General features: G+C 45.1%; 1 protein-coding gene and 1 long non-coding RNA gene across 4 annotated transcripts in view; one reads left to right on the top strand and one right to left on the bottom strand.

Annotated features, from left to right (window-relative positions):
* Positions 1-1065: 1065 nt before the first annotated feature.
* Positions 1066-19933, bottom strand: LOC309396088. 2 transcript variants are annotated; one of them, XR_014176041.1, is made up of 4 exons: positions 19838-19933; positions 18381-18533; positions 12307-12501; positions 1066-2281 (listed from the first exon to the last, which is right to left on the bottom strand). It is a non-coding gene; the product is annotated as an uncharacterized lncRNA (long non-coding RNA). The 2 variants fall into 2 exon arrangements; XR_014176042.1 differs by lacking the exon at positions 1066-2281 and having other exon boundaries at positions 10529-12501.
* Positions 19934-19950: 17 nt separating this feature from the next.
* PPP2R2A (protein phosphatase 2 regulatory subunit Balpha) overlaps positions 19951-27839 on the top strand; it is a 78065-nt gene continuing 70176 nt past the window's right edge. The window contains exons 1-2 of one of the 2 annotated variants that reach the window (XM_081960795.1): positions 19951-20121; positions 22877-22954. In XM_081960795.1, the coding sequence (XP_081816921.1) occupies positions 20115-20121; positions 22877-22954 (85 nt within the window). In that variant the 5' untranslated portion in view covers positions 19951-20114. Of the gene's footprint in view, positions 20122-22126; positions 22179-22876; positions 22955-27839 lie in introns of those variants that run through there. The other variant, XM_081960794.1, reaches the window with a different exon arrangement.

Consider the following 27839-nt stretch of genomic DNA (forward strand, 5'->3'; position numbering starts at 1 on the left):
AAGAGGGGATTGACTTATTCTCTAGGGCAGGGGTGTCCAAACTTGGCAACTTTAAGACTTGTGGACTTCAACTCCCAGAATTCCCCAGCCAGCACTGCTGCCTGGGGAATTCTGGGAGTTGAAGTCCACAAGTCTTAAAGTTGCCAAGTTTGGATACCCCTGCTCTAGGGCACCAGAAAGCAGAAGGAGAAGCAATGGATAGAAGCTTGTTAAAGGGAGATCCAGCTTAGAAGTAAGGTTATTTATTTTTTGGGATGATGTGAATAATTAATCAATGAAATTGCTTTCCTCCTGCTGTAGGGGTGATCCATCACTGGAGGTCATCAAGAAGAGATTGGACAGCCATTTGAGCAGAATAGTATAAAGTTTTCTGCCTTGGCTTTGGGGTTGGGCTAGAAGATCTTTGAGGTTCCTTCCATATGATTCTATGTTCTGTATTCTGTTTATAACAAAAGGTGTATAGCTAAGGAATGACTTGACCTCCTTCACCTAAAACACCTAAGACTTTTACCAGGAGTCTTAGTGGATAAATTAAATATGGTGGATAAATATAGTGGGAAATAAAGTGGATAAATTAAAATTAAATACGAGCCAGCAGTGTGCGGGGGCAGCAAAAAAAGCCAATGCAATCCTAAACTGCATTAACAGAGGCATACAATTAAGATCAAGTGAGGTACTAATACCACTCTATAAAGCCTTAGTAAGGCCACACCTAGAATGCTGCATCCAGTTTTGGTCACCACACTATAAAAAAGATGCTGAGACTCTTAAAAAAGTGCAGAGAAGAGCAACTAAGATGATTAGGGGACTGGAGGCTAAAACAAACAATGAACGGTTGCAGGAACTGAGCCTGGCTAGTCTAGGGAAGAGAAGGACCAGGGGAGACAGGATAGCAGTCTTCCAATATTTGAGGGGCTGCCACAGAGGAGGGGGCCAAGCTATTTTCCAGAGCACCCGAAGGCCAGACAAGGAATAATGGATGGAAACTGACCAAGGAGAGATTCAACCTAGAAATAAGGAGGAACTTTCTGACCGTGAAAACAATCAACCCATGGAAGAGAAGTTACCTTCAGAGGTTGTGGGAGCTTCATCACTGGAGGCCTTCAAGAAGAGACTGGACTGTCATTTGTCGGGGATGGTATAGGGCTGTGATGGCGAACCTATGCCATGCGTGCCAGAGGTGGCATGCATAGCCCTCTCTGTGGGCACACGTGGCATCACCACCTGATCTTCTGGTTTCCAGAACACGCATGCGCACCGACCAGCTGGTCTTCATGTTTCTGGGGCTCCAGCAAGCGCACATGCATTCCAGTTTGGCCACTCGGTGCCCAAAAGTTTCACCATCACTGGTGTAGGTTCTCTGGCTTGAGGGAGGGGGGTTGGACTAGATGACCTACAAGGTCCCTTCCAACTCTTTTAATCTATCTATCTATTTTCACATCAGCATTCCTTTGCAAATCCAGGCTACTTTTGGGTTTCTTTACTGGAGAGCTGCTATTGAAAAAGCCGCATGAAAGATGCTTATTCCTGAAATTTTCCTTGGGATTTAACTGGAAATGAGGGAAGCCAGGGAGGCTGTTAGGGGCAGGATATTTATGTACATCTTGCTTGGTCTTTTTGCACTTTTCAGGCATGAGCATTTCAATTCTCTTCCCTTTCATCAAATCAAATGGAAACTAAAAAAAAAATGCAGAAAGAGGTCTCTCAAAATAAAATGCCAACAGATGCAGTTTAATATCGGGTTTATCATGGAAGCAAATGAAGGATTTTGCTTCTGTTGGAATCAGCTGTTCAGTGACCAGGTAGATAGTGCAAATATGTGCACATTATCATGAAAATATGCTCAAATCCACCAGTTAGTTGCTTGGACAGCCTTTACAAGGGCTACATGTGGCTTTGGGGGTTCGTTCTCACATCATAAAGTGCTCCTTTCCAACAGCATTAATTAAAACCAGCTCTCCCGACTTTGTTTTGGAAGTTGGGTGCTTTGGATTATCATTTCATCATCTGCCACCGGATTTGGTTTCACAGAATGACAGAATTTATTTGCTTAAAGCCGCAGAATGAAAGTCTAGGAGATCCCAACTGTTAGGTTTTGCCAGATGTCAAGATAAGGGTAGCGCATGGGTACGATTGCTTCTTTTCACTCCCTCGTTTCCCATTTAAGGATGGAAATTGCTTACAGACGCTCCACATGGCTCTTGAAATCCTGAATGGCATGATATTTGCAGGTCCTCCCTTTCAGGGTTTGCAAGGGTGAGAATATTTGAGAGCAGAAATCCTTGAAAAAAGGCAGAATATAAGTGCTCAGTAGTTTTGAAAGTAGACTATTATTTGTCAAGGACCAGGGGAAAATAACAACAACAACAACAACTCTATGGTAAGTATATAGGTAACTCTATGGTAATAATAATAATAATAATAATAATAATAATAATAATAATAATAATAAGTAGTAGTAGTAGTAGTAGTAGTAGTAGTAGTAGTAGTAGTCAGAAATAAAAATCCAATCACTGACAAACACAGTCCAAGTAGTCAGCACCGATATTTCAATGCAGTTGGGCATGGAAAAATGCGCCACTGAATCCATAAAAAGGGGCAAAATCACTGCATGTGAGGGAATTGAAATGCCCAATGGCCAACTAATTAAATGCAATGAAAATGAAGCCTACAAATACTTAGGCATTCTGCAGTTGGATAACATCAAACATGGAGAAGTAAAAACTATTGTCAGGAGAGAGTACACCAACAGAGTTAGGAAAATTTTGAAATCTAAATTAAATGGTAGAAATACAATCAAGGCTATAAATACCTGGGCAGTACCAGTTATAAGATACACAGCTGGTATAGTTAACTGGACACAAGATGATTTGGACATTTTGGACCGAAAAACCAGGAAACTAATGACAATGCACTACAGTTTACATCCACGCGGTGACACTGATAGACTATACCTGTCCCGAAAATCAGGTGGCAGAGGATTATTACAACTGAAGCAAATAGTTGAGGGAAAAAAACATGCACTGGCTGATTATTTAAAAGAAAGTCAAGAACATCTATTAATCAAAGTAAAGAACAAAAATCTATTGAAGGCCCAACAGATGAAACAAGAATACAGAAAAGATGTGATAAAATCAAGAATGGAGAGTTGGCAGAACAAAGCATTGCATGGTCAATTTCTGGAAAAAATAAAAGATAAAGTGGACAGTGAAAAAACTTGGTTATGGTTAACAACAGGTACATTGAAGAAAGAAACAGAGTCACTAATCCTGGCTGCGCAAGAACAACCTATCCAAACAAATGCCATTAAGGCCAAAATCAAAAAATCCTCTGATGATGCCAAATGCAGACTCTGCAAAGAAGTTGATGAAACTGTTGACCACATAGTCAGCTGCTGTAAAACAATCGCGCAGACTGATTATAAATTGCGGCACAATTCAGTAGCACAAATGATCCACTGGAATTTGTGCAAAAATTATAATATTAAAACAACAACAAACTGGTGGGAACATAAGCCTGAAAAAGTCACCGAAAATCAGATGGTCAAGATCCTATGGGATTTTCGTATACAAACAGACAAAATACTGGCGCATAACACACCAGACATCACACTGGTTGAGAAAAATAAGGTTACAACCATACACATCGCAATACCAGGTGATAGCAGGGTCGAGGAGAAGGAACATGAAAAAATCGCGAAATACCAGGACCTAAAAATTGAAATTTAGCTATTATGGCACAAACCAGCAGTGGTAATTCCAGTGGTAATCGGCACACTGGGTGCTATTCCAAAAGCACTGGAATTACATTTAAAACAGTTAAAACTTGACAAAATCACCAACAGTCAAATGCAAAAAGCTGCACTGCTTGGATCTGCACGTATATTACGAAAATACGGTATGACGTCCTAGGTGGGGCCCGACTAGTAATCAATGCCAAATCCAGCGAAACAACTGGCCGCTGTGATACAATCGTATAATAATAATAATAGTAATAATTCCCTCCGATGAGCTTTACCTTGTCGTGGTGGAGGGGCTTGCACACTCTAGTGATCCTAAGGGCTATGCTGAACAGGTGCAACCATATCAGACAAGTCTTAGGTGAAGGGCCAGACAAAATTTGCTCCACAACCCATTCAAATATGGTGAATACAAAAAAATTGAAATTTATGCCGGCTGAACCGTCACCCGCATTAACAAGGGTTCCGCTGGATGCTATGGCTCCTGGGCATTCTGCGCAAAATGAGCTACAGGGCTCAGGTCCCTCTGCTAGGCAACCAGGGCATGGAGCTGAAAACTACTGGAAGAAAAAGCAAAAAAGCGAAAAATATGGACTAGGGAAGAAAACATCTCTATTATGGAAGCTTACTATCAGTCTGAGCCAGAAAAATGTGGATTTCAAAAACAAATGTATCAGATTTGGAAGGTGAACCACATGGATTGTGATATCAGTGAACCAAAGGCTAATGGACCAACAACATGTAATTCTGAGCCACAAATTTTTCACTACAGCAGAATTAACAGGAATCGAAGAGAAAGCAGCTAATGGTCTGAGTATACCAACAAAGAAGAGTAACATCAAGAATGATTTGCAGACTCAAAAGCAAACTGAGGAAGAAAGGGAGGGAAGGAGCTGCTGAAATGGATGAAGATAAAGAACAAGGAAGCACTTGAAGAACAAGCACCAACAGATAGTACTCAATTAGCTGAGAAAATAAAGCATCAAATGGAAGATGCTGAAAGAACACGTTTGCCAAAGCTGAACCAAGTGAACCGGAAAGAATTGAGAAATGTACTAAAAAAGGTCAATGAGGCTGCACAAACCATTCAAACCACTACATTAGCTGAAACAAACTAGCTGATGTATGCAACAGCCTTCATAACCACCAAAGAATTGGGTTTGAAAATACAAAGGAACTGAAGAGGCAAGAAGGGGAACCTTAAGTGGAAAATTCAGTTGGAATTGAAGATCAAAAAATTTCATGGAGACTTGAGCAACTTGAAGAACCTAAGGCAAGGTCAGCTAAAGAACAAGCAGGTCAAAAGCAGCCTGGAAGCAAGATACGATTTGGAGAATAAGGAGATCGCGGTAGTAATTGAAGAGCTGAAGCAGAGGGTTGTTGCCATTGCTGAAAAGATTAAACGGTATGACAACCGAGTAACTCAGTTCAAGGAAAACTCACAGTTCAGAGCAAATCAGCACCAGTTTTATAAAAGCTTAGAAAGTGGAAATGGAGCAACAACAAATGAAAAGCCTGATAAAGAGAAAGCTCTGAAATTCTGGAAGAATTTGTGGGAAAACAACAAGAAGCACAACAGAAATGCAAAATGGATCAAGCAGGTTGAGGATTCTATTAAAGTGCATAAAATGGAAGCTGTGAAAATAACAAAAGAAATTGTGCAAAGGCAGTCAAGAAAAGTGAAGAATTGGAGTGCACCTGGACCAGATGAGTTACATGGTTTCTGGCTAAAGGCACTTACAAGTATGCACGAAAGATTGGCACCCAAATGAACCAGGTGCTTTAAAAACACCTGAAAATGATGAATGGATGACAACTGGAAGGACATTTTTGATCCAAAAAGATAAAGAAAAAGGAAAGGATCCGGGAAATTATAGGCCAATCACCTGTTTGCCAGCAACATACAAGCTCCTTACTGATATTATTGCGAACCAAATTTACGGATACTTGGAAAGAAATGACTTGCTTCCTGTAGAACAGAAAGGATGCTGCAAAAATTCAAGAGGAGCAAAGGACCAACTGTTGATTGACAAGCTAATCCTAAAGAATTCAAAGAAAAGACAAACCAAGCTGTTCATGGCTTGGATAGACTATAAGAAAGTGTTACTAATTTAACAACTGCAATGATTCACAACAACTGAGGCTAGAAAGGTTGTAAAATGGGGCAAAGCTTACTTAACAAATGTCTCACTTAACAGCGGAAATATTGGGTTCAATTGTGGTTGTAAGTTGAGGACTACCTGTAAAGATTTATTACAAGCTTAAGCTTTCTCTACAAGAAACTAAACTACTAATGGTCCAAGCAAATTGGTGGTAGATGGGAGTCAATGGAATTCAAGGTGGGCTGGACTTAGATCTCTTATGGATGTTAAAGGGACTCATGACTAATGACGTGTTTGACCTCTCCCACAGGCTCAGCCTGTTCATCTCCTACATTACCTATCAATTATCTTAGTGTCTTCCCTTGTATTCACTGCAGAGTTTTGGAAAGCTGAAGGAGGCATATCTCCTCATGAAGGGTCACAGGAAGAATTTTGGATTGTATTTATCCGGCTGTTATCCCAGCTGACAGGGCGAGAACCAGAGGTGGGTTGCTCCCGGTTTTGCCCGGATTGGGCGAAACGGTAGTAGCGGTGGCGGGAGGCTCCGCCCACCCACCTGGATGCTTCTGCGCATGCGCACGAGCGAACCGATAGTAACAAAAATGGAAATCCACCACTGACTAAAACTCCACGTTTTTAAAAAATCAAAGCTTTACAAAAGGAGGCACACCCTGAAAATCCACAGGTTTAATCCATAGTTTATGTCATACATTTTGCAACTTCTACAGCTCTTCACACTTTTGCAATCTCAGCAACTTTCACTAGCAAGAGTGAGCGGGGTTGTTTTTTTCATTTAGCTACTTGATTTTCCTTATTGTTTTAAATCAGGGGTGTCCAAACTTGGGAACTTTAAGACTTGTGGACTTCAACTCCCAGAATTTCCCAGCCAGCATGAACCAGAGGTGGCTGGGGAATTCTGGGAGTTGAAGTCCACAAGTCTTAAAGTTCCCAAGTTTGGACACCCCTGATTTAAATTAACACTGAATGGTATTCATTGCTCACTTAAATGGTAAGCCCTTTGGAAAAAAATATTCTTCCAAAGACAAAGGGGGAAAAACTCTGTCCTGCTTCTTGGCTTTCTCTGAAGCCACCAAACTACATTTTTGATGACAGCTGTTGTCAAAACTAACATCTTACCTGACCACGACTGGCCATAGAAACTTCATCTATCTGTCTCATACCACCACCTCCTGGTCACTCAGCATCAAAGCAATTTAAAATACATTCCACTGCACCGGCAGGCTGACTCTCCTCTCTGGCTTCAGTACTTGGGCTACACCACATATGCCTTATTTCGTTGTATTTATTTTGTAAAATGAGAATAAAGACTATACTACTATAAGCTGGGGTAACAAATGGAAACAGGTCCCTCAAAGGAGGCTTCGGGGTCAATACAGTCCTAATACAGCACCAACACCGTGGAGAAGAGCCGAGCTTTATTGCAAAGATTACAAAAGAAGAGGGATCCTTAACTATGGAAAAGTTGAGGGCTACAAGGTGGGAAGGGATGTGGTGGTTCAGTGGCTAAGACGCTGAGCTGGTCAATCAGAAAGGTCAGCAGTTCAGCAGTTCGAATCCCTAGTGCCGCATAATGGAGTGAGCTCCGGTTACTTGTCCCAGCTTCTGCCAACCTAGCAGTTCGAAAGCACGTTAAAAAAATGCAAGGGGAAGAATAGGGACCACCTTTGGTGGGAAGGTAGCAGTGCTCCATGCGCCTTTGGCATTTAGTCATGCCGGCCACATGACCACAGAGACGGCTTCAGACACCACTGGCTCTTTGGCTTTGAAACAGAGATAAGCCCCACCCTCTAGAGTCGTGAACGACTAGAACATATGTGCGAGGGGAGCCTTTACTTTTACAAGGTGGGAAGTGGTAGGGATCTGATGGGCTGGCCAGTTTGGAGAAGCTAAGGAGGTCCTGGAGGTTTTTAAGAAATGACTGGGCAGTCTTTTGTCTGGAATGGTGTAGGGCAGGGGTGTCAAACTCAATTTCACTGAGGGCCACGTCAGGGTTGTGTTTGACGTTGGGGGGGGGGCATGGCTAGGTGGGCGTGGCCAGCTCGATATCACTCGTGTCAGGGGCACCTGTGGTGGCCCGAGCACCCTACCAGCGGAAACATCTCCCAAGCTCCATTTTCAGCTGCAACAACTTCCTGCAACCCTCTGCTAGCGAAAATGGAGCTTGGGAAGGCCGCCCATGGGCCAGTCCTTCGCTGTTTCCAGGTCAGCCCCGTGGGCCAGTTCTAAGCAACCCGTGGGCCAGATCTGGCCCGCGGGCCTTGAGTTTGACAACCCCGGTGTTGGGTCTCCTGCTTGAGCAAGGGGTTGGACTAGAAGACCTCCAAGGTCCCTTCCAACCCTACTATTCTATGTTCTATGTTCCTTCTCAATGTACTTGAGGTTAGCTCTATTGTTAAGAAACAGAACCTTTCAGGAGTGCGCAGAGCTGAGGAAACTCATTGTTATTTTGTTTTAAAGATAAGAGTTTAATCGGCTTCATCAACTACAATTTTTCCCATCACTTCGAAGCTACGACATCAATTGATTCAAAATACTTTTCATCAGGAGAAGAAACGTTGGGTTTATCAGCTGATAGAGGATTTAAAAATGGGATTTCTCTAGGTTGCAATTTCCTTTTAAGAGCTGGGCTTGGGATGTACTGAATTTCAGGGAGTGGTGGGATTCAGCCAGTTCAGCGAACCGGTAGTTAAATTGCTGGCTGGCTCTGCCCCTTCCTGCCCCAACCCCTTCCAGGAATCCCCATGAGCCTCGTTTTTACTCCCAGGAGGCTGCAGGGACGCCTACTAGGCCCAAAACGGGGCATGGGGGAATGCAGCGCTCCCTCCCCCATGGCCCATTTTTTGCTCCCATGGGGGTGCAGGAGTCCGAGTGCTGCCTGTAGTACCTCCTGGCCACACCCACTCAGCCAGTCATTAGGGCAAAAAATTGGTTGTTAAATTATTTGAACCCCACCACTGATTTCAGGGAAATATTCCTGGTGAGGTAAGGAGGAGAAAAGGTAGGAGGAGCACTTAATAGGGAAATTGGAGAAGATAGTACAGATAGTCTTCACCCATTTGCTTAGTGACTATTCAAAGTTACGCCACTGAAAAAAGTGACTAATGACTGGGTTTTCCCCCCACACTTATGACAATTGTAGCATCCCCATGGTCACATGATCAAAATTCAGCTCCTTGGCATCTGACTCATACTTACGACCGTTGCAGTGTCCCAGGGTCACGTGATCCCCTTTTGTGACGTTGTGGCGAGCAAAGTCAATGGGGAAGCCAGATTCCCTTAGCAACTCTGTTATTAATTTAATAATTGCAGTGATTTACTTAACACCTGTGGTAGGAAAGGTTTTAAAATCACTTAATGATTGTCTCACTTAGCAACATAAATTTGGGCTCAATTGTGATCATAAGTCGAGGACTACCTGTAATGGGGCTCTGTGTGACTGGGCATTCAGCCATCATCTTGATTTGATTTGATTCAATTTAGAAGACACTCTCTGTTCAAAAATCTTCCCTCTACTACTTGATTTTTTTCAGCCAACAGTAAGATGGATCAAAATCATAATACAATACAATAGCAGAGTTGGAAGGGACCTTGGAGGTCTTCTAGTCCAACCCACTGCCTAGGCGGGAAACCCTATACCATTTCAGACAGATGGCTATCCAACATCTTCTTAAAGACTTCCAGTGTTGGGGCATTCACAACTTCTGGAGGAAAGCTGTTCCACTGATAAATTGTTCTCACTGTCAGGAAGTTTCTCCTCAGTTCTAAGTTTCTTCTCTCCTTGATTAGTTTCCACCCATTGCTTCTTGTTCTACCCTCAGGTGCCTTGGAGAAGAGTTTGACTCCCTCTTCTTTGTGGCAACCCCTGAGATATTGGAACAGTGCTATCATGTCTCCCCTAGTCCTTCTTTTCATTAAACTAGACATACCCAGTTCCTGCAACCGCTCTTCATATGTTTTAGTCTCCAGTCCCCTAATCCTCTTTGTTGCTCTTCTCTGCACTCTTTCCAGAGTCTCCACATATTTTCTACATCGTGGCGACCAAAACTGAATGCCGTATTCCAAGTGTGGCCTTACCAAGGCATTATAAAGTGGTGTTAACACTTCATGTGATCTTGATTCTATCCCTCTGTTGATGTAGCCTAGAACTGTGTTGGCTTTTTTGGCAGCTGCTGCAGGTTGCTAGCTCATATTTAAATGGTTGTCCGCTAGGACTCCAAGATCCCTCTCACAGTTACTACTATTGAGCACCTATAATGTACCTGTGCATTTCATTTTTCCTGCCTAAATGTTGAATCTTACTCTTTTCACCATTTCATTTCATTTCATTAGATAATGACCAATGTTCAAGTTTGTCAAGATCCTTCTGTATCTTCAGCCTGATCTTCTATCATGGACCTTCTCCCATGAATAAGCTTTGCACAACACTCTAAAATACAAAGTGTCTGTTTTGGCTTTGATTATGGAATCGGTCCAATTTCGGTTTGTAAAAAACGAATTATGGATCACCGAAAAATCAGCTATACAGCTGTAGTCAAACAAAACCCAGATGTGCGCACATATTCCAAGCAAATGGATTGTGACGTGTGAGCATTTGCTGGGGTGCTAAACATGGGTCCCAAAGGCTTTTGTGACCTTTTGCAGCCCCCAGAGTCCTCCAAGCAATTTGCTCTTGTGTTCTTTGGAGGTTTCAGGATATTGGTGGAGTAAGGACAAATTTTCAATCTCTGAAAACGACTCTCAATGGCTCAATGAGTTGAATGAGTTCAACTCATTTTGAGGGTGCAGGTTTACACTAGTGTTACAAGTTGCACATCTCTTTTGCAGATCATATACAAGTCCGTGCAAGCTACTGTTGCACAATCAAAAGCATTTATTTTCATAGATGGGGAGCTCTTTCTTTCTTTCTTTCTTTCTTTCTTTCTTTCTTTCTTTCTTTCTTTCTTTCTTTCTTTCTTTCTTTCTTTCTTTCTTTCTTTCTTTCTGCCTCAGAAATGAATATGAGATTTGCATTTATTATACCTGTTTTTAATAGAATTTTGGCATTTGCTTAAGATAGACATATGCATTTCTTGAATGAATCTGACTTCTATGTCTGCATTTACATTCTTGGCTCTGCTTTGGATTGATTTAGAACATAGAATAGTAAAGTTGGAAGGGACCTTGGAGGTCTTCTAGTCCAACCCAGTAGTGGGTTGCTGCCCGTTCGGCCCAGTTCAGCCAAACCGGTAGTAACGGCGGCAGGAGTCCTCACCCACCCAGACGCTTCCGCGCATGTGCAGAAGCATTGTGCAAGTGCGCGCGGGAGCAAGCCTGAACCAGTAGTAAAAATATTTGCAACCTCCTGCTCGAGATAAATGGCTGTCCAGTCTCTTGAAAGGTTGAAAACCTCCAATGATGGAGCACCCATAACTTCTGAATGCAAGCTTTTCCATTGGTTGATTGCTCTCACTGTTAGGAAATTTCTCCTTAGTACTAGTTGCTTCTCTCCTTGATTAGTTCCCATCCATTGCTTCTTGTCCTATCTTCAGGTCTTTGGAGAACAGGTTGATCCCCTCTTCTTTGTGGCAGCCCCTCAAATATTGGAACACTGATATCACGTCTCCCCTAGTCCTTCTTTTCATTAGACTAGATATACCCTATCCTGTAAATGGTATGTTTAGCATCCAGCCAGTTAATCATGCTCTTTTCTGCAATCTTTCCTATATGGTGACCAGAATTGGATGCAGTATTCCAAGTGTGCTCTTACTAAGGCTTTGTAAAGTGACATTAGAACTGGAATCTTGATTCCATCCCTCTATTAATGCAGCCTAGAATTGATTTGGCTTTTTAAAAAACTATCATCCTCAGGCTTTTAAGCATACAGCTTTTTTTTAAATGTCCTTTAAAACTTATTAAATTTATATCTCTAGCCAATCATCTCAAGAAATCTTGCAAGCGTGCCTGATCTTTTATATTTATTTATATAATTGATTCCTGTTGAGTATGTGGCTGTGTTTGCTTTTTAAGCAAGCCCAACCAGTTTTGTTAATTGTGGTGTACTTCAAGGCCTCAATTGTGGAGTATGTCAAGCCCTAAATCATGGCTTGTTATTCATACAATGCCCGAGATCCCCCAATCTGAAAAGCAAAAATCCAAAGAGGCTATATTAGGATTTGGGAAACCTAAATGAAGCCACCAGGAAAAAAAATTATTGCACAAGAGCATCATTAACTTGCTTATTTTATAAATGTGTGCTGCATATATATTTTAGAACTCCCTTCTTTGCTGTGCACTGAAGTGCCCTCTCATTTGGCAGGTTCTGCTTTAAAAATCATATAGTAATCAACTCTCTAAAGCAGTGATATCATATGTAGGCCTAAAGCATTCCTCCAAATCTTGATCAAAGCATGCACAAATATGTAGTTTACCTTGTTTTTCTACTTCTTAACCTTTGGTAATCCTTACCCTAGAAAGCTGGTTTATAGGTTGTATCCATCTGTGCCGGCAAATTCATTGGCCATCAGACATTCGGTCAGAAACCTTTTCCAATTTTCCATAGATGGCAGCAAAGTACAGTCTTGAAGATAGAACATGAATGGTCTCTGCTAACTGAAGCAGCAAACTCGATGTAATAGAATTGTCTTTAAACCTAGCTTCTTCCTGTAAAAATAAGCAGAATTTCCTATAACCAAGAAGCTATTTGTAGTCATCTGCGAATTAGTGTCCAGAAAAAAATGTACTTTTTTAGATCCTTTAAAATCACCTACTTGTCTCTTCTAAAGGTGCCCTTTTAGATCCAATAGCAGGAAAATATATTTTTGGTTCCTATCTGATCTAAAGATGAAGTTGCCACAAACCAGGATTGGTTTAACCATAGTTTATGCTACAATAGAATGCATTTAGCTGTGGTGGCACAGTGGTTAGAATGGAATACTGCAGGCTACTTCTGCTGATCATCAGCTGCCAGCAGTTTGGCAGTTCGAATCTCACCAGGCTCAAGGTTGACTCAGCCTTCCATCCTTCCGAGGTGGGTAAAATGAGGACCCAGATTGTTGGGGGCAAGAGGCTGGCTCTGTAAACTGCTTAGAGAGGGCTGGAAAAGCACTGTGAAGCGGTATATAAGTCTAAGTGCTATTGCTATTCACACAATGTACTAAACTACATGCCACAATTTGCACATCTTAATAGGTTGAACTAGCTTTTCTAAATGGGCCCCTTCTTTTTGATGGTGTACATCACTAAATGAATGACTGAAGAGAATGAATGAGGTGGGGGTGAATGAGATATAACCTTGGACAGGGCCCACGAGGAAGCTCTATGAGGACGAAAAAAGTCTCTGGAAGTTCTGGAAGTCCAGAAACAGGCCCGTTTCTGGTCTCTGGAGGGCCTCCAGAACCCAGGGGAGCCTGTTTTCGCCCTCCTGGAAGCTCAATGAAAACCTTGAAAAATGTCCCCTCCCCCTGCTGGGGTGCAGGAAGCCGAGTAGGCCACGCCCACAATGGCCATGCCAACCCAGCAACTGGGCAGAGAACCGATTGCTAAGATTTTTGAATCCCACCCCTGATCAGGAGTCAAGCTTAACGGAAAGGAACTTTTTAGTTTTTCCTCTTAGGATTCGCCTTCCCCTGAAGAAGGTAGTGTGTGGGTGCCTTCAAGTCAATTTTTGGCTTCTGGTGATTGTCTGGTCTACTCCCTGGAGTTTTCTTGACAAGGTACAGGTAATCCTTGACTTACAACATTTAGTGACCATTCGAATTTTACAAGGGCACTGAAATAAGTGACTTATGACCATTTTTCAGAGTTACAACCTTCGCAGCACTTCCCATGATCATGTGATCAAAATTCAAATGCTTGGCAACTGATTCATACTTACGACCGTTGCAGTGTCCTGGGGTCATGTGATCCCCCTTTTTTTTGCAACCTTCCGACAAACAAAGTCAATGGGGAAGCCAGATTCGCTTAACAACCAAGTTACTATCTTATCAGCTGCAGTGATTCACTAAACAACTGTGGCAAGAAATGTCGTAAAATGGGGCAAAGCTCACTTAACGTATTCTCACTTAACAACATACGTTTGGGGTTCAGTTGTGGTCGTAAGTTGAGGACTACCTGTATTTCAGAAGTGGTTTGACACTGCCACCTTCCTAGGAGTGGCCAACCCAAAGTCAACCAACCTGGGGGCTTCATTCTCAAGTAAGACCAAAATTCATGGTCCCACTTCACCATAACCCTGGTGCAGTGGTGGGATTCAAATAATTTAACAACTGGTTTTCTGCCCTAATGACCAGCTTGGTAGGCATGGCTTGGTAGTCATGTTGGCATGGCCAACTCAACATCACTCACATCGATGGGCGCTTCGCCTTAGCTGTTACAATGTAATAAGGGCTAACCAGAGAGGCAGTTTCTGTAAGCAGGGCAATAAAGATTAGGCTAGAAACAATACCAGAATTCTTCCTTCCTGTCTTCCTTACAAGATTAGCCCCGTAAAGTGGGAAAAAACCAAAAGGAGATTTCTTCCAACAACTGGTTCTCCCAACTGCTTACAAAGTTAACAATCAGTTTTCCCGAATAGGTGTGAACTGGCTGAATCCCACCACTGCCCTGGTGCTTTCACCACTGCACTAGTGGTGGGATTCAAATTTTTTTTACTACCGGTTCAGTGGACATGGCTTGGTGGGCGTAACATGGCTTGGTGGGCATGGCTTGGTGGGTGTGGCAGGGGAAGGATACTGCAAAATCCCCATTTCCTTCCAATCAGCTGGGACTCTGGAGGTATAGAATAGATGGGGGTGGGGCCAGTCAGAGGTGCTATTTACCGGATCTCCGAACTACTCAGAATTTCCATTACCGGTTCACCAGAAGTGGTCAGAATCTGCTGAATACCACCTCTGCACTGCACCCAGCTGACTCTCAGAAGAAGGCAGAGATGCTTTCAAATGCAATTTTAGATTAAGGATGACTTAACTGATCATTTGTATCACACAATAATCTGCTCGTTTCATCTACCAGTGAACAGACGTGCCGTTTTGAAGGAGGGGACATGGACTTTGGTTGTGGTTTTTTTTCTTACTTGGTAAATAACTCGCAGTAGGTTATTTCCTGCCAATGCATAAGCGAAGTCTTTCCGGGAGATTTTTTTGCCTCTTCTTGCTTTGGAATTTGCATCATTATTACTCTATAATTAAGACCATAATTAAGCTCAATTTCCCAGTCTGTTGTGCACACTGAGCTTGCATCTAATAGCAATAGCACTAAAACTTCTATATAGCTTCACAGTGCTTTGCAGCCCTCTCTAAGCAGTTTCCAGAGTCATCATATTACCACCACCCCCCCAGCAATCTGGGGGGCAATTAACCGAACTTGGGAGAATGGAAGGCTGAATCGGTGAGATTTGAACTGCCAAACTGCAGGCAGCCAGCCGCCAGCAGAAGTAGCCTGCAGTACTTGCATTCTAACCACTGTACCACCATGGCTCATGAGGCTGAATCACAACCATTACATCAGATATAGATCCAGCAGAAATGTTGGACTAGGGCTGGAGACACTTAGACCTTACTTTTTTTATTACAGATTTTTATTAAGAGGATGTATGATGTATCACTGGTATTTAACATCAGATAAGCTATCTAAGATGTATAAAGGTATGTCAAATGACTGTTGGAAATGGAAGAATAAAGAAGGGACTTTTTATCCTCTATGGTGGGCACGTGATAAAGCAAAAATAAAAATTAGAGTATGATTCACACTCTAATACAGAAAATCCTGAAAATGGAGATAGAAATGAAACCAGAATTTTTCCTTTTGAGATTAATGGAAAAAGAACTGGAGAAAAAAAAATTGGAAGTTTATCATTATACATGTTGACAGCAGCAAGACTATTCTATGAGCCAAAATGGAAAGACACCTTGATACCTTCCATGGAAGAATGGTTGCAGTTGATGGGAGTTGGCTGAAATGGCACAAGTGCCTCTGATTAAAGAAAAGAATACACCAGTAAGTACTTTTGTTTCCACATGGAAACCGCTTCTGAATTTTGGGCTTGATTTGGGGGAAAAAATGTAACTTTGACTTTGGGTTTTATAGATTAGATTGATAGATCTTTATAGAAATGACTTGTTCATATTATTATGGAAAAACAAAAAGCTGTGATTTGATGCTAATGTCTTATTCTACTGCAACAGAGAGAGTCAGAAGTCAATGCTTCTTTTTCTTTTCTTTTCCCTACCTTTCCTCACTTTTCTTCCCCCTTTCCATTCCTTCCTCATTGCTCGTTCATTTACTTTTGAATTTTGTATTTTATAATCTCTCTCTCTCTCTCTCTCTCTCTCTCTCTCTCTGTGTGTGTGTGTGTGTGTGTGTGTGTGTGTTCCAGCATAACTCTGGAATACCTTGAGCAATTTCAACCATACTTGGTACACAGATGATTTACTCTCTGGAAACAAATATTGTGGGGATAAGATATCCCTAACACCCCTTTGTGTGTGTGTTCTGTTAAGATACAGCCTATTGTGCCTTAAAATGGCTTCTACTGTACAGCGCAGTGGAGTTGTCATGGTAATGGCTTCATAGTACTCCACAAGGGGGATCTCTCTGGTAAGGGGGAAAATCCAACATTAGAAATTAAAATGTTTGAATTCAAAGGAGACTGAGGGGGGAAAAAAGAACTGTGGCGCTTCGTTAAGCAACCATGGTTGAAAAGGTCATAAAATTGGGCACGACTGACTTAACAGCCCCCTTGCTCAGCAACAGAAATTTCAATCCTAATTGTGGTTGTTTCCTGCCTGGACTGCCTCTAAGGGCTAACAACATGAGACAATATTGTAGAAAACTCGCTTTTATACTTCTGTCGCAATTAGCACCTCAACAGAGCAAGACTGGTAGGAGGTTTAATACCACAGAAGCTTATAGAGTGTTTTATTCCATTGTTAACCACAGTTGTTCTCTCAATTAGTGGTACCCATGATCTGTAGGTGGATGTAACGCTCATCCAAAATTGGAGAAGAGCCAGAGGGAAGTTCAGCTGGTTTCTAGTTGAGCGCAGCGAGATTGTATTAAGATAAGCCACTTTGGCCTAGTGGTTAAGGCACCAGGCTGGAAGCCAGGAGAGTGTGAGTTCTAATCCTGCCTGAGGTATGAAAAGCAGCTGGGTGAGTTTGGGCCAGTCACTTTGTCTCAGCCCAACTCACCTCCCATCATTGTTGCTTTGGGGAAGAAAGCAGGCAGAAGGAATATTAGTTCACTGCTTTGAGTTACTTATAAAAATAATAATGGATGGGATAAAAATAGATAAATGAAGATAGTCAGCATCCCCTGGTTCTTATACCAGCTCTGGACTTTAGATCCAAAGGTTGGTTCCCAACTCTAGGGGGCGGTGTTCATCTCCATTTCAAAGCCGAAGAACCAGCGCTGTCCGAAGATGTCCCTGTGGCCAGTATGACTCAACGGCGAAGGTGCATGGAATGCTGTTGCCTTCCCACCAAAGGTGGTTCCTATTTATCTACTTGCATTTTCACCTGCTTTTGAACTGCTAGGTTGGCAGAAGCTGGGACAAGGAATGGGAGCTCATTCCGTTACACAGTGTAAGGGATTCGAACTGCTGAACTGCTGACCTTTCTGATCGACAAGATCCAAAGCAAAACAATAAGCTACAGGTAGTTTTTGACTTAGAACAATTCGTTTAGTGACCAAAGTTTCAATGGCATGGAAAATGACCATTTTTCACACTTACAACTGTTGCAACATCCCCATGGTCACGTGATCAAAATTCAGGTGATTGGCCGCTGGTTCATATTTATGACGGTTGCAGCGTCCCAGGGTCCTGTCATCCCCTTTTGCAACCTTCTGACAAGCAAAGTCAATGGGGAAGCCAGATTCACTTAACAACTGTGTTACTAATTTAACAACCATGGTGATTCACTTAACAACTGTGGCAAAAAAGGTCGCAAAATGGGGCAAATCTCGCTTAACAACTGCCTTGGTTAGCCACACATTTTGGGCTCAATTGTGGTCGTAAGTTGAGGACTACCTCTAATGCAAAATGTTACATAACTGGGTTTTTGGGGATAAATTTTGAGTTTAGGGGAAGATTGTTCCTAACAGTGCCTCAGCCCCAATCAGTTCCCACTCCTTATACAATAATACAATACAATAATACAATAGTAGAGTTGGAAGGGACCTTGGAGGTCTTCTAGTCCAACCCCCTGCCTAGGCAGGAAACCCTATACCATTTCAGGCAAATGGCTATCCAACATCTTCTTAAAGACTTCCAGTGTTGGGGCATTCACAACTTCTGGAGGCAAGCTGTTCCACTGATTAATTGCCCTCACTGTCAGGAAATTTCTCCTCAGTTCTAAGTTCCTTCTCTCCTTGATTAGTTTCCACCCATTGCTTCTTGTTCTACCCTCGGGTGCCTTGGAAAATAGTTTGACTCCCTCTTCTTTGTTTTACAGTTATTTTATTTTATACAGTTATTTTACAGTTAGTGCAACAAAAAATTCCAGTAGTGTGATTACAAAAAAACCAATGTTCTTTCCACTTACTGTATCCATGAAAGGATATACTGTAACAACAGAATGCCTGTAAGCAGTTAGTTCCTGAAAGAGTAGGTGTTTTCTTTCCATCTTGGCTCAGATGCTTTGATCAATAGATGGGTGGGACTCCAAATACCGCATGGAAATTTGAGAAGCAGCGGTCTAGATACAAGAGGAGGTTTTCAGGAATTTGGCATTTTGGCAAAACAAGGCGCAATAGCAACTCTGCATTTTCTACTTTTTCCAAAGTCAGAACCATTTTTTTTAAAGGTGAGATGGAAGCTACCAAGCCTTCAAAGCCTTGAAAGGGAAACTGAACTGGGCACTCTGTCTCTTCATGTTTGTCCATCTCCTTATCAATAAGCAAAGGTCTACGGAAATTCTCAACCATCCAGGTCCTGCTTTGACCCAGAGGTGCTTTTCCAAACATCAACTGAACTTTCTTTTTCTCTTTTTGGGGAACATTTCACTTCCTTAAGAGTTTCTTCAGTTCTTCTTGGAGGAGAAGTGAAACCAAACCAAAGGAGGGTAGGGTGGAATCAAGGAAGTCCAGTTGCCTTTTGGAAAAGCACCTCTGGGACAACGTAACTCTGGCACTGGAGAAGACTCCCGCGAGTCCCTTGGACTGCAAGGCGATCCAACCGGTCAGTCCTAGAGGAGATCAACCCTGACTGCTCTTTAGGCAGCCAGATCCTGAAGAGGAAACTCAAATACTTTGGATACCTAACAAGAAGGAAGGACACACACACTGGAGAAGATGCTGGGAACAATGGAGGGCAAAAGAAGAAGGGGACCGCAGAGAAGGAGGTGGCTGGATGGAGTCACCCAAGCAATAGGCGTGAGCTTAAATGGACTCCAGAGGATGGTAGAGGACAGGAAGGCCTGGAGGTACATTGTCCATGGGGTCGCGTTGGGTCGGACACGACTTTGCAACTAGCAACGAACACCAGCGGGAGTCCAAGAGATGGTCAACATCACCTCCAGCTCATGATGGGGCTTTTTACCTTCCACCCCTCCACCTCCCAAAAACCCCCAGCTAAAGCCTGACCCTGACCTCTCTCTGGCGACCTGTTGATTCTCAACAGAAAATCACGAAGCATCCCCCTTCGAGGCTCGCGGCGGCCCCGGCGCAGAAGGCAGGCAAGCGGAGCGCCCAAGCGAAAGAGCCGCCGCCTGGGCTGCACTTGCGCAAGTTCACTTTCGCTTTTTTTTTTTTTTTTAACCCGGTGCGGCTTCCCCACCCGCTCAGGCTTCACCACGCAGGGAAAGCGGGTTGTGGGAATTCGAGCTCTTCCTCCTCAGGCGGGCCGCGCAATCCCAGCCTCAGGCCAGCAAGCGAGACGCGCGCATTCCCGTCTCCAGCCTTTTCCCTTTTGAGGGAGGGCTCCGCCCCCTCCCCCCGCCCCCTTCCTCTTCTCCATCGGGCGAGCTGCTTTTCCCCCCGCCCTCCCCCGCCGCTTTCCCACCTTCCCCCGCCTCGGCCGCTGACGTCATATTCGGTTCTGCCGGCGCCATTTTGAAAGGAGGAGGGGGGCTGGGTAAGGAAGAGGAGGAGGAGGAGGAGGAGGAAGCGGAGAGCGGGGAAGCCCTGGAAGCGAAGCCGGCCTTGCCCTTCCCCCCCCTCCCCGGCGGGCGCGATCCGCTGCCATCCTCCCTCCACGTTCTCTCCCAGACCGGCCCGGCGAGAGGATTGAGAAGCTGAGAGGCCGCTTCCTCCCGACCGCCAACCATTGGGCGCCGAGCATGGCAGGTAAAGGGGCGAGGGAGCTCTGCCCGGGGACTGGAGCCTGGCGCCTGGCGCCGGCAGGGCGGGTGGGCGAGTGCTGCTTCGCTCTTGCAGAGCCCGACTGCCGGCCCTGCGGGGAGCGGCTTCGGCCGCTTCCTTTCGCCTCTCTCTCTCTCTCTCTCTCTCACCCCCGTTGCTTGTTCACGGAAAGCCCCGGTCGGCTTTTTTTTTGCCCCCCTTCCTTCCCGCTGCCTCGGAGGGTCTCCTGAAATGCTGGCTCCCCTCTTCGGTCCGCCTTTCCCCCACCGCCTCGATCCCCTTGAGGGATGGCCGGGATCGTTCCGACGGAGATTTTGTAAAAAAAATGCCCCTCCTCGCCTCTGCCCGTCAAGCGGCGCCGCTGCTCCTTGGCGAGGGAGAGGCAGAAGTTGGCGCGGATTCCAACCGAGGTGTGCGGGGTGTGTGTGTCCGTCCTGGGGGGGGGAGGTTGATCTTTCCCTTTTTCCTGCTGATAAGCCTCGAAAGGCTTTCCCCACCCCACCCCGGCCGGGGATTCGGGGCTGGACCGGCAGGATTGCTTTGCACGCCCCGTGTTTGGGAAGCCGAGGGCAGAGGGCGCGTCGGGAAGGGAAGCGAACGGGGGGAGGGGGCCCTTTGCAAAGCCAGCGTGCCTCCGATGCAGCCGCTTTCGTGGGAAGGGACGTGCAGTCTTGGTGCCAACCCGTGGGGGGGGGGAGAGACGTGCTGACAGCTTGAGCAGCTTCCATGTGATAGTTAAGCCCACATCTCTTCCTGCTCATTTGAGGGAGGGGGGTCTTCCCCACCTTGGGGGTGGCTTGAAAATGCAACGGGAGGCCTTCAACCTCAGCTCCCTTCTATTGCTGTCCCCCTGCCTTTTTCTCTCCCTTTTGCCTGGAATTTGTTTCACCCACACCCAGTCGATTTAATTGCTCTAGGTTTGGAAATAGAGCACAAGAGGCCCTATTGAGAACTGCTTTGCAGCCCTGATGTGCCCACAACACCTCTGTGCGTCCACCCGCCCCTGGTTCTCCCCCCCTTTCCCCCCCTTCCATCAATGGAAGCAGAGCTTGGAATGTAGGGAGATACAGCTGGATGGGGGTGGCCTACTTTAGTGTGTGTGTGTGTATATAGATAGATGATAGATATATGATAGATAGATAGATAGATAGATATATGATAGATAGATAATAGATGATAGATAGATAGATAGATGATAGATAGATAGATGATAGATAGATAGATAGATAGATAGATAGATGATAGATAGATAGATGATAGATAGATAATAGATGATAGATAGATAGATAGATAGATAGATGATAGATAGATAGATGATAGATAGATAGATAGATGATAGATGATATAGATATAGATATATAGAGAGGGAGAGAGAGAGAATGAGATCTACTTTTACATTTATTTTTTTATAGAAGATCCTTGAGGTTTCAGGGCAAAGCTCAGCTACGGGCCTTGCCTTTTGCTCCTTCGGGATGCATTTGGAATACTGAACATGCGTATGGATTTATTCCTATCTCTAAACATCCTTTCCCATTTCCAGATATGGTCAAATGATTCAGGACATTGTAACAGAAGGGAGATTAAAATAGAATACTTTTGTTTCCACTTTTCCTGTGTTCCTCCTGCTGTTCTTGAGCCAGGAAGGAGTACATAGTTGCTTCAAACTTTGTTCTCCCTTGTAGAGCTCAGCCTTAAGCAGAAAAGGGAGCGAGAAAGAGGGGTGGGGGGTGGGAAACTTCGCACTGTTTTTTTTTTTTTTTTTGCATTTGGTTTGGAGTGGGGTGGGGGGGCGGCGTGAAAAGAAAGGGCTCCATTTTGACAGCCCTTTTTTCAGGAACTAGAAGCTACCAGCTTGTAATTCTTCATAGTCTCTTTCCTGTATGAACCCAACCCAAATGACTGACTTCAAATGACATGAAGAAGAAATGGGTGGTGTCTGCACTGTGTTTTGTACATGCCTTGGCGGCAAGGTTCAAGTGATTCATTGTCTTCCGCCTAGGCAGAAATGTTCCTGAAATTTTCTCTCCGATCCGTCTTTTACGGTAGTTTGAAACTTAACTTGTAACTTTAAAGCAGCCAGACAAGCTCCTCAAGCTCTTGAGGTTATACTTCTGCTTTGTATTTTTTTTTAAATCATGTTTTATTTCTTTATTATGCACACAGGAAAGGTTCTTGGCGTAGGTTTCTGTTGCTGTTTTTTTCTTTAGGTGATGAAGTTTGCTGCTGGTGCTCCTGCTAATGAGAATGTTGATTTATTGTTCTTAAATACAGTGTGGGGAAAAAATGTAGCCAGGTTAGGGGCGGGAGAGGATTTAATGTAGAAAATAAATTTTGTTTGTTAAGGCAAGGAAGCACTGCATTTTTTCAGAGGATTCTAGAAGACATCCCGAGGTAATTTCTTGCAATTGTGGTGTGATTTTGGGAATGCATTCAGGAATGTAGCTTTGGAAGCGGCTTAAGAATTAGCTGAGAAATTGCAGTGATTCTGGGCCGGATGGATATATTTGCTCTGGGCTAATTCGAATCCAATGCTTAGTTGGCAGGTGGCGGAGGAGAATGGTTTGCGAGGAGGTTATCTGTGGGCTTCAATCTGTGCTGAGAATATCCTTGTGGGTGTGTAGAGTTTGCCTTTGCAGCGTCATTCGCTGCACTGTATCAGAGTGGAATGATAAAACCGTGCAGCCAAATTTCATACGACGGGTGTGGAATTACGTTGATTTAACTTCTGTTCTGTTTCTAGGAGCTGGCGGTGGCGGGAATGACATTCAGTGGTGTTTTTCTCAGGTGAAAGGCGCTGTGGACGATGATGTAGCGGAAGGTAAGAACAAGTTCTGAGCCCCCATTACCATTGCTAATGAGAGCACAGTGGAAATGCTGCATTCCTGGGATAGTTAAATCTTTTCCTGCTGTTGGGCCTAGAGAGAATATCCTGGAAGTTTACTGAAGCGTCTTGAATCTCGCTTAATGGTTGCTGGGGCACTCATCTTCTTTTAGCTAGGTATTATATGGTTAGAATCAGGGTAGTTTTTGAAGGGATGCTAAACATTGTTGACATGTCTCTTTCCTATAGTTTTGGAATTGCATGTTTTGAAAATAATTTGGAAGATAGGCTTTGGTTCGCACATGGCATAGTACCTCTTCTTCATTCATTAAAGCAGCCCAACTTTTTAACTTATTTACTGGAGTCTGGAAAAGAGGTGGCTGCTTTAAGAATTGTATTAATTTTCACAAATTAGGAGCAACGCTCTTTAGGTATGTTTATAAACATTAAAAAAAAAGATGTAAGTATTTTGATGAATGTGCAGATGAGTTCTCTGGTCAACCCAGCACATTGCATGTGTATGTGAATGCATACCTACATGCATTATAATACACGTTGCATGCAGTGCGTAACATGACCTTTCACTCCTTGAGTTATTGCATTTTAAAGAAATCACCAGTGGCTGTTAAACCTGGACAATTAACCACGCATTGTGCTTTTCTGAATAGATGCCGCTATTAGTGTGAGCACATTGTGTTACCAAGCCCTGCATTCTTGCTGCAGAGAAATGTATAGCATGAAAATGGAGAATGATTTCTAGTTCCTTTTTAATGATATATTTCTGGAAGCATGCAACCAATGCAGAAACAGTGACGGTTTCTGTGGGAGGGGAAGCTGTGTTATCTAATCATCTTGGGCTTTCTAAGAAGGGAAATTGGGCTTTTTCCTTGAAGGTAACACACCTAAGACCAAAGATTTGACTTTGCTTTTTCTTGAGGACGGATAATACTTAAGATGATAAAGGGCCTGCCTTGTATGCAGATGGATCTAGATTTTGTTCCTGGAAGCAAAACCTCTGGGAACTTCAGCCTGCAACTTTCAAAGAGAGACTGTGGTTTGAGTAATATCCCACAGATAGGTAGCGTGTTTTCTTAGCAATGCACGTGCCACCAAAACCTTGCTTGGAATCACACATTCTACGTAGCTGTACAGCTAGTCCTCGACTTACGACCACAATTGAGCCCAAAGTTTCTGTTGTAAAAGTGAGACATTTGTTAAGTGAGGTTTGCCCCCCATTTTACGACCTTTCTTGCCACAGTTGGCGCACCCATTGGCAGTTGATGATTTAGAAACATGGTTGTTAAGCGGAAACTGGATTCCTCGTTGAGTCTGCTTGCCCAAAGGTCGCAAAAGGAGATCACGTGACCTTGGGACAATTGCCAAGCCCCTGAATTTCGATCACATGATCATGGGGATGCTACAGAGGTTATAAGCGTGAAAAATGGTCACTAGTCACTTTTTTGGGGTGCCATTGTCACTTTGAAAGTCACTAAAGGAACTGTTGTAAGTTGAGGACTACACGTAACACTGTTTTATTGGAGAAATATGGACCGGTTATTTTGTATTAGTTGACAATGCAGATCTGTAACTCTCTAGCGCAAGATGCACAAAATAGGGGAAACTTGGTTCAGAATAAACCTTCATATTTTTTCGTGCTGCTAGACTTTTTTAGGTCAGCAAGAAAAAAAATATATGCTGCCAAATAGGAGAAGCTGGTTTGCATCTCCCCTCCCCTCCCCTCCCCTGCTGGCCCATCTGCTTCCTTTCTCTCTCCATCTTCTGTCCCTTCTGAGGTTCCCTCAATGCCTGATACCTTGGGCCCCTTCCCCTACTCCCTTCCCGCAATCCTTCCTGCCTAGTTCAGGACAGCCCAATTATGCTCTGTTTACGAAACAGAGCAAGCTGTTTTGTGCACACAGTCCCTCCCTCTTTCCCCCAGCAAGTACATTCTACGGTGGATGCTGTTGATAACTAGAGCTGAGTGTACGGCTTGCTAAATATGCATCAGTAAAGCCTACTGACCATCCCTGTATGAATTACTGCGCTATTGATCTGTTGCAGCTGGTGCAAAAGAAACGCCCCTTGCTGTGAATGCAGCCTGTATTGAGAAAGGATGTTGGTACTTACCTGATACGCCTCTTCTCATACTGGGGGAGGAGTATCCAGGATGGGTTGACCTTGTCCTCTCATTGATTGGGCTGAGTCAGATAAGCTTTTTGGGCCACGCCCTGGTCACCAGGTACCACCCAGTTATTAGTGGGTGGTACCTGGTTATTATTATTAGACATCAGGGCCATCCAGCCAGTGCCTCTAGAGCAGCAAGGCCAGGGGTATTACTCCATTCTCTTTGTAATTCCTAAGGCCTCGGGCGGCTGGAGAGCGATTCTTGACTTGAAACGCCTGAACCGTTTCATCCGCTATCGGAGGTTTAAGATGCATTCACTGCATTCCATCCTGGAAGGGATTAGGCAGGGAGATTTTCCCACCTCCATAGACCTCACAGAGGCCTACCTGCATATACCCATAGCCCCGGAACACCGTAAACATCTCAGGTTCTGCTAACTAGGGCACCACTTCCAGTATCGAGCTGTCTCATCGGTACTTCTGTGCGGTAGGTCTCAGACCTTGACTCACCACCTTATGGTCAGGCGATTCCTCAAGGGGGCATCCAATCTTAAGCCACCCACGGTACACAGGTACCCCTCCTGAGACTTGCATAAGATGTTGGACGCTCTGATAGGCCCTCCTTTTGAACCCTTGCGAACTGTGTCTCTTAAGTTTTTGATCGCCTGGGGCCCGAGTACCCAAACTCCGACCTCCGGAAGGAATCCTGACCCTGGAAGGAGGACCCGAAATCCTGCCCCCGGGAGTTGGGGCGTCTAGGGTATGGCACCGCCCTGAAGTTGAGCTTCTTGTGAACGGTGGGGAGCACCTTCCGCTTGTCCTTGTTCTCTACCAGGAATGGGTCAAGGGCTGCTCCAAAGAGGGATTCTCCTGTGAAGGGGGGGTGATGCCAGGTGCCATTTGCGGTGTACGTCCGCGTGCCACAGCTTCAGCCAAAGCAGCCTGCGAGATGCCACAGATGAGGCGATTGCCCTGGAGGCAAACTTGGCTGCAGCTAAGGTAGCATCTGAGGAGAATTGGGTGGCGGCCACCAACTTGTTGATGTCTTGGTGAGCCCTGCCATCCGAAATGGGGAGTCACTGCTGCAGGTCTTGCAGCCACAGCAGAGAAGACCAGTTGAAGAAGAAGGAGGTGGTGGTGGCTGCTCTCACTGCCCAGGCCACTGCTTGATGCGTCCTCTGTAAGGTGAGATCAACTTTTTTGTCTTCTGCCTTCAAGGCATCCTCTGGTTCCCCTGGCATGTTAGTAGGCGTATGCCAGGCCGTGACAGGCGCGTCGATGGTGTGTTGCAAAAGCACCTGGGCCATGTCCCTGTCCACGTTGAAGAAGGTCTTGTCGTGGAAGTGGGCATGGGGCCTGCCGTGGGAGAGGCCCATTGCCGCTTGATCATGTCTAGGAAAGACTTGGGTGTGGGCACCGTGTCTGCCTCAAAGACCTGCTCCTCGAAAATGTTTTCCGCTGAAAACCCCTGGGGTTGTACCGAGGCTTCTGTTGGCCTGTTGCCAAGCTTGGCAGATGTCTTGGCCTTGAACAGAAGGGATTTGTACGAAGAGGGCTGGAACAATCCGGAGAAGGTAGGTTTGGGAGGAGGCATGCCTTCATCCTCAGAGAGTCTATCCTCTCTGCTTTCTCCCTCTTCAGAATCCGAATCGCTGTTCCCCTGGGAGAAGGCAGGTGATTCTGGAAAACCTTCCTCCTGAGTCTCTAGCCCTTCCGAGACCCTAGGCACTGGGGCTGCCTAGGGCTGCATCTGGGGCTGCTGAAAGGCTGCTGCCATGCACTGCTGGAAGGCCCGCATCATCATATCCTGGGAGTTGGGCATCCCTGATGTGGGTGGTATTCCCGCCCCTGTGCCAACAGGTGTGGACGGGAAGGGCCGTGGGGAGGGTCCCGCTGCTGTGGGACGTGGGGGTGATTGCCATCCTTGTGCAGCCCCCCCCAGATGCCCGAAGTATCAAAGGGAATCCTCACCTGTGGGGGGGGGGTTTCTCCCATCTGCAGTCCTGCCAGGAGAAAGAATCCCTGGAAATCCTTCCCCTGGTTCCTGGCCAGGGGTAGCCCTCTTGCTGCTGGCCTTGTGGCAAATGCGTTCCAAGGCTCGGTGCCTCCGTCTTTCGTATTTGGAGCCAGGCTTTGGGGGCTTGGAGCTGCAGCCTGCTTCTTTGGCCCCCTTGGAGGAGACGTGCTTTCTCTTTGCCTTTGCCTTGCCTCCTCCTCTTCCCTTAGCAGCCTCTGCAGCAGTCTCCAACCTGGTTAACTGCTCCTCTGCTCCTCGGTGGGGCTCCTGGCTGCTGGGCTGGAGGGTTGAGTCCTGCTGGCATCCTCTGTGCTGCTGGGCACCGCCATCTTCGATTACGTGGTTCCAAAATGGCCACCGGCTCCAAATTCAAAAAGTTCCTCTCCCTGGGAACACGAGGAAGCGGCTTGTGCCTTTGGGGCTGCCGTGTGGCTGCCGCTGGAGAGCGCTCTCTCTCGCTTCCTCTGCTCTCTTCCGAGCATTGCGAGCTACTGTGGGACGCTATCTCTCGCAGGCAGGCGCGGGCACTTCGCTGCATTTAAAAACGTTGCTGTTCGCTGCTCGGCCCCCTGGGGGGAGCGGTGGAGCGCTCTGGCACCGGCTGAGCCTCTCCAATGTGACTGCCTTCCCGGGGCTTCCAGGGGAGCTTCCCCTCACCCACAGTCTTGATTAGTGCCCTAGGTCTCTCTTTATGACCTGTGCTGCGCGTTGCCCTGAAAGGCTTGCTGCACATGCTCTCTC

Source organism: Natrix helvetica (genome assembly GCF_964273705.1).
Source record: "Natrix helvetica genome assembly, chromosome: 8".
Lineage (NCBI taxonomy): Eukaryota > Metazoa > Chordata > Lepidosauria > Squamata > Natricidae > Natrix > Natrix helvetica.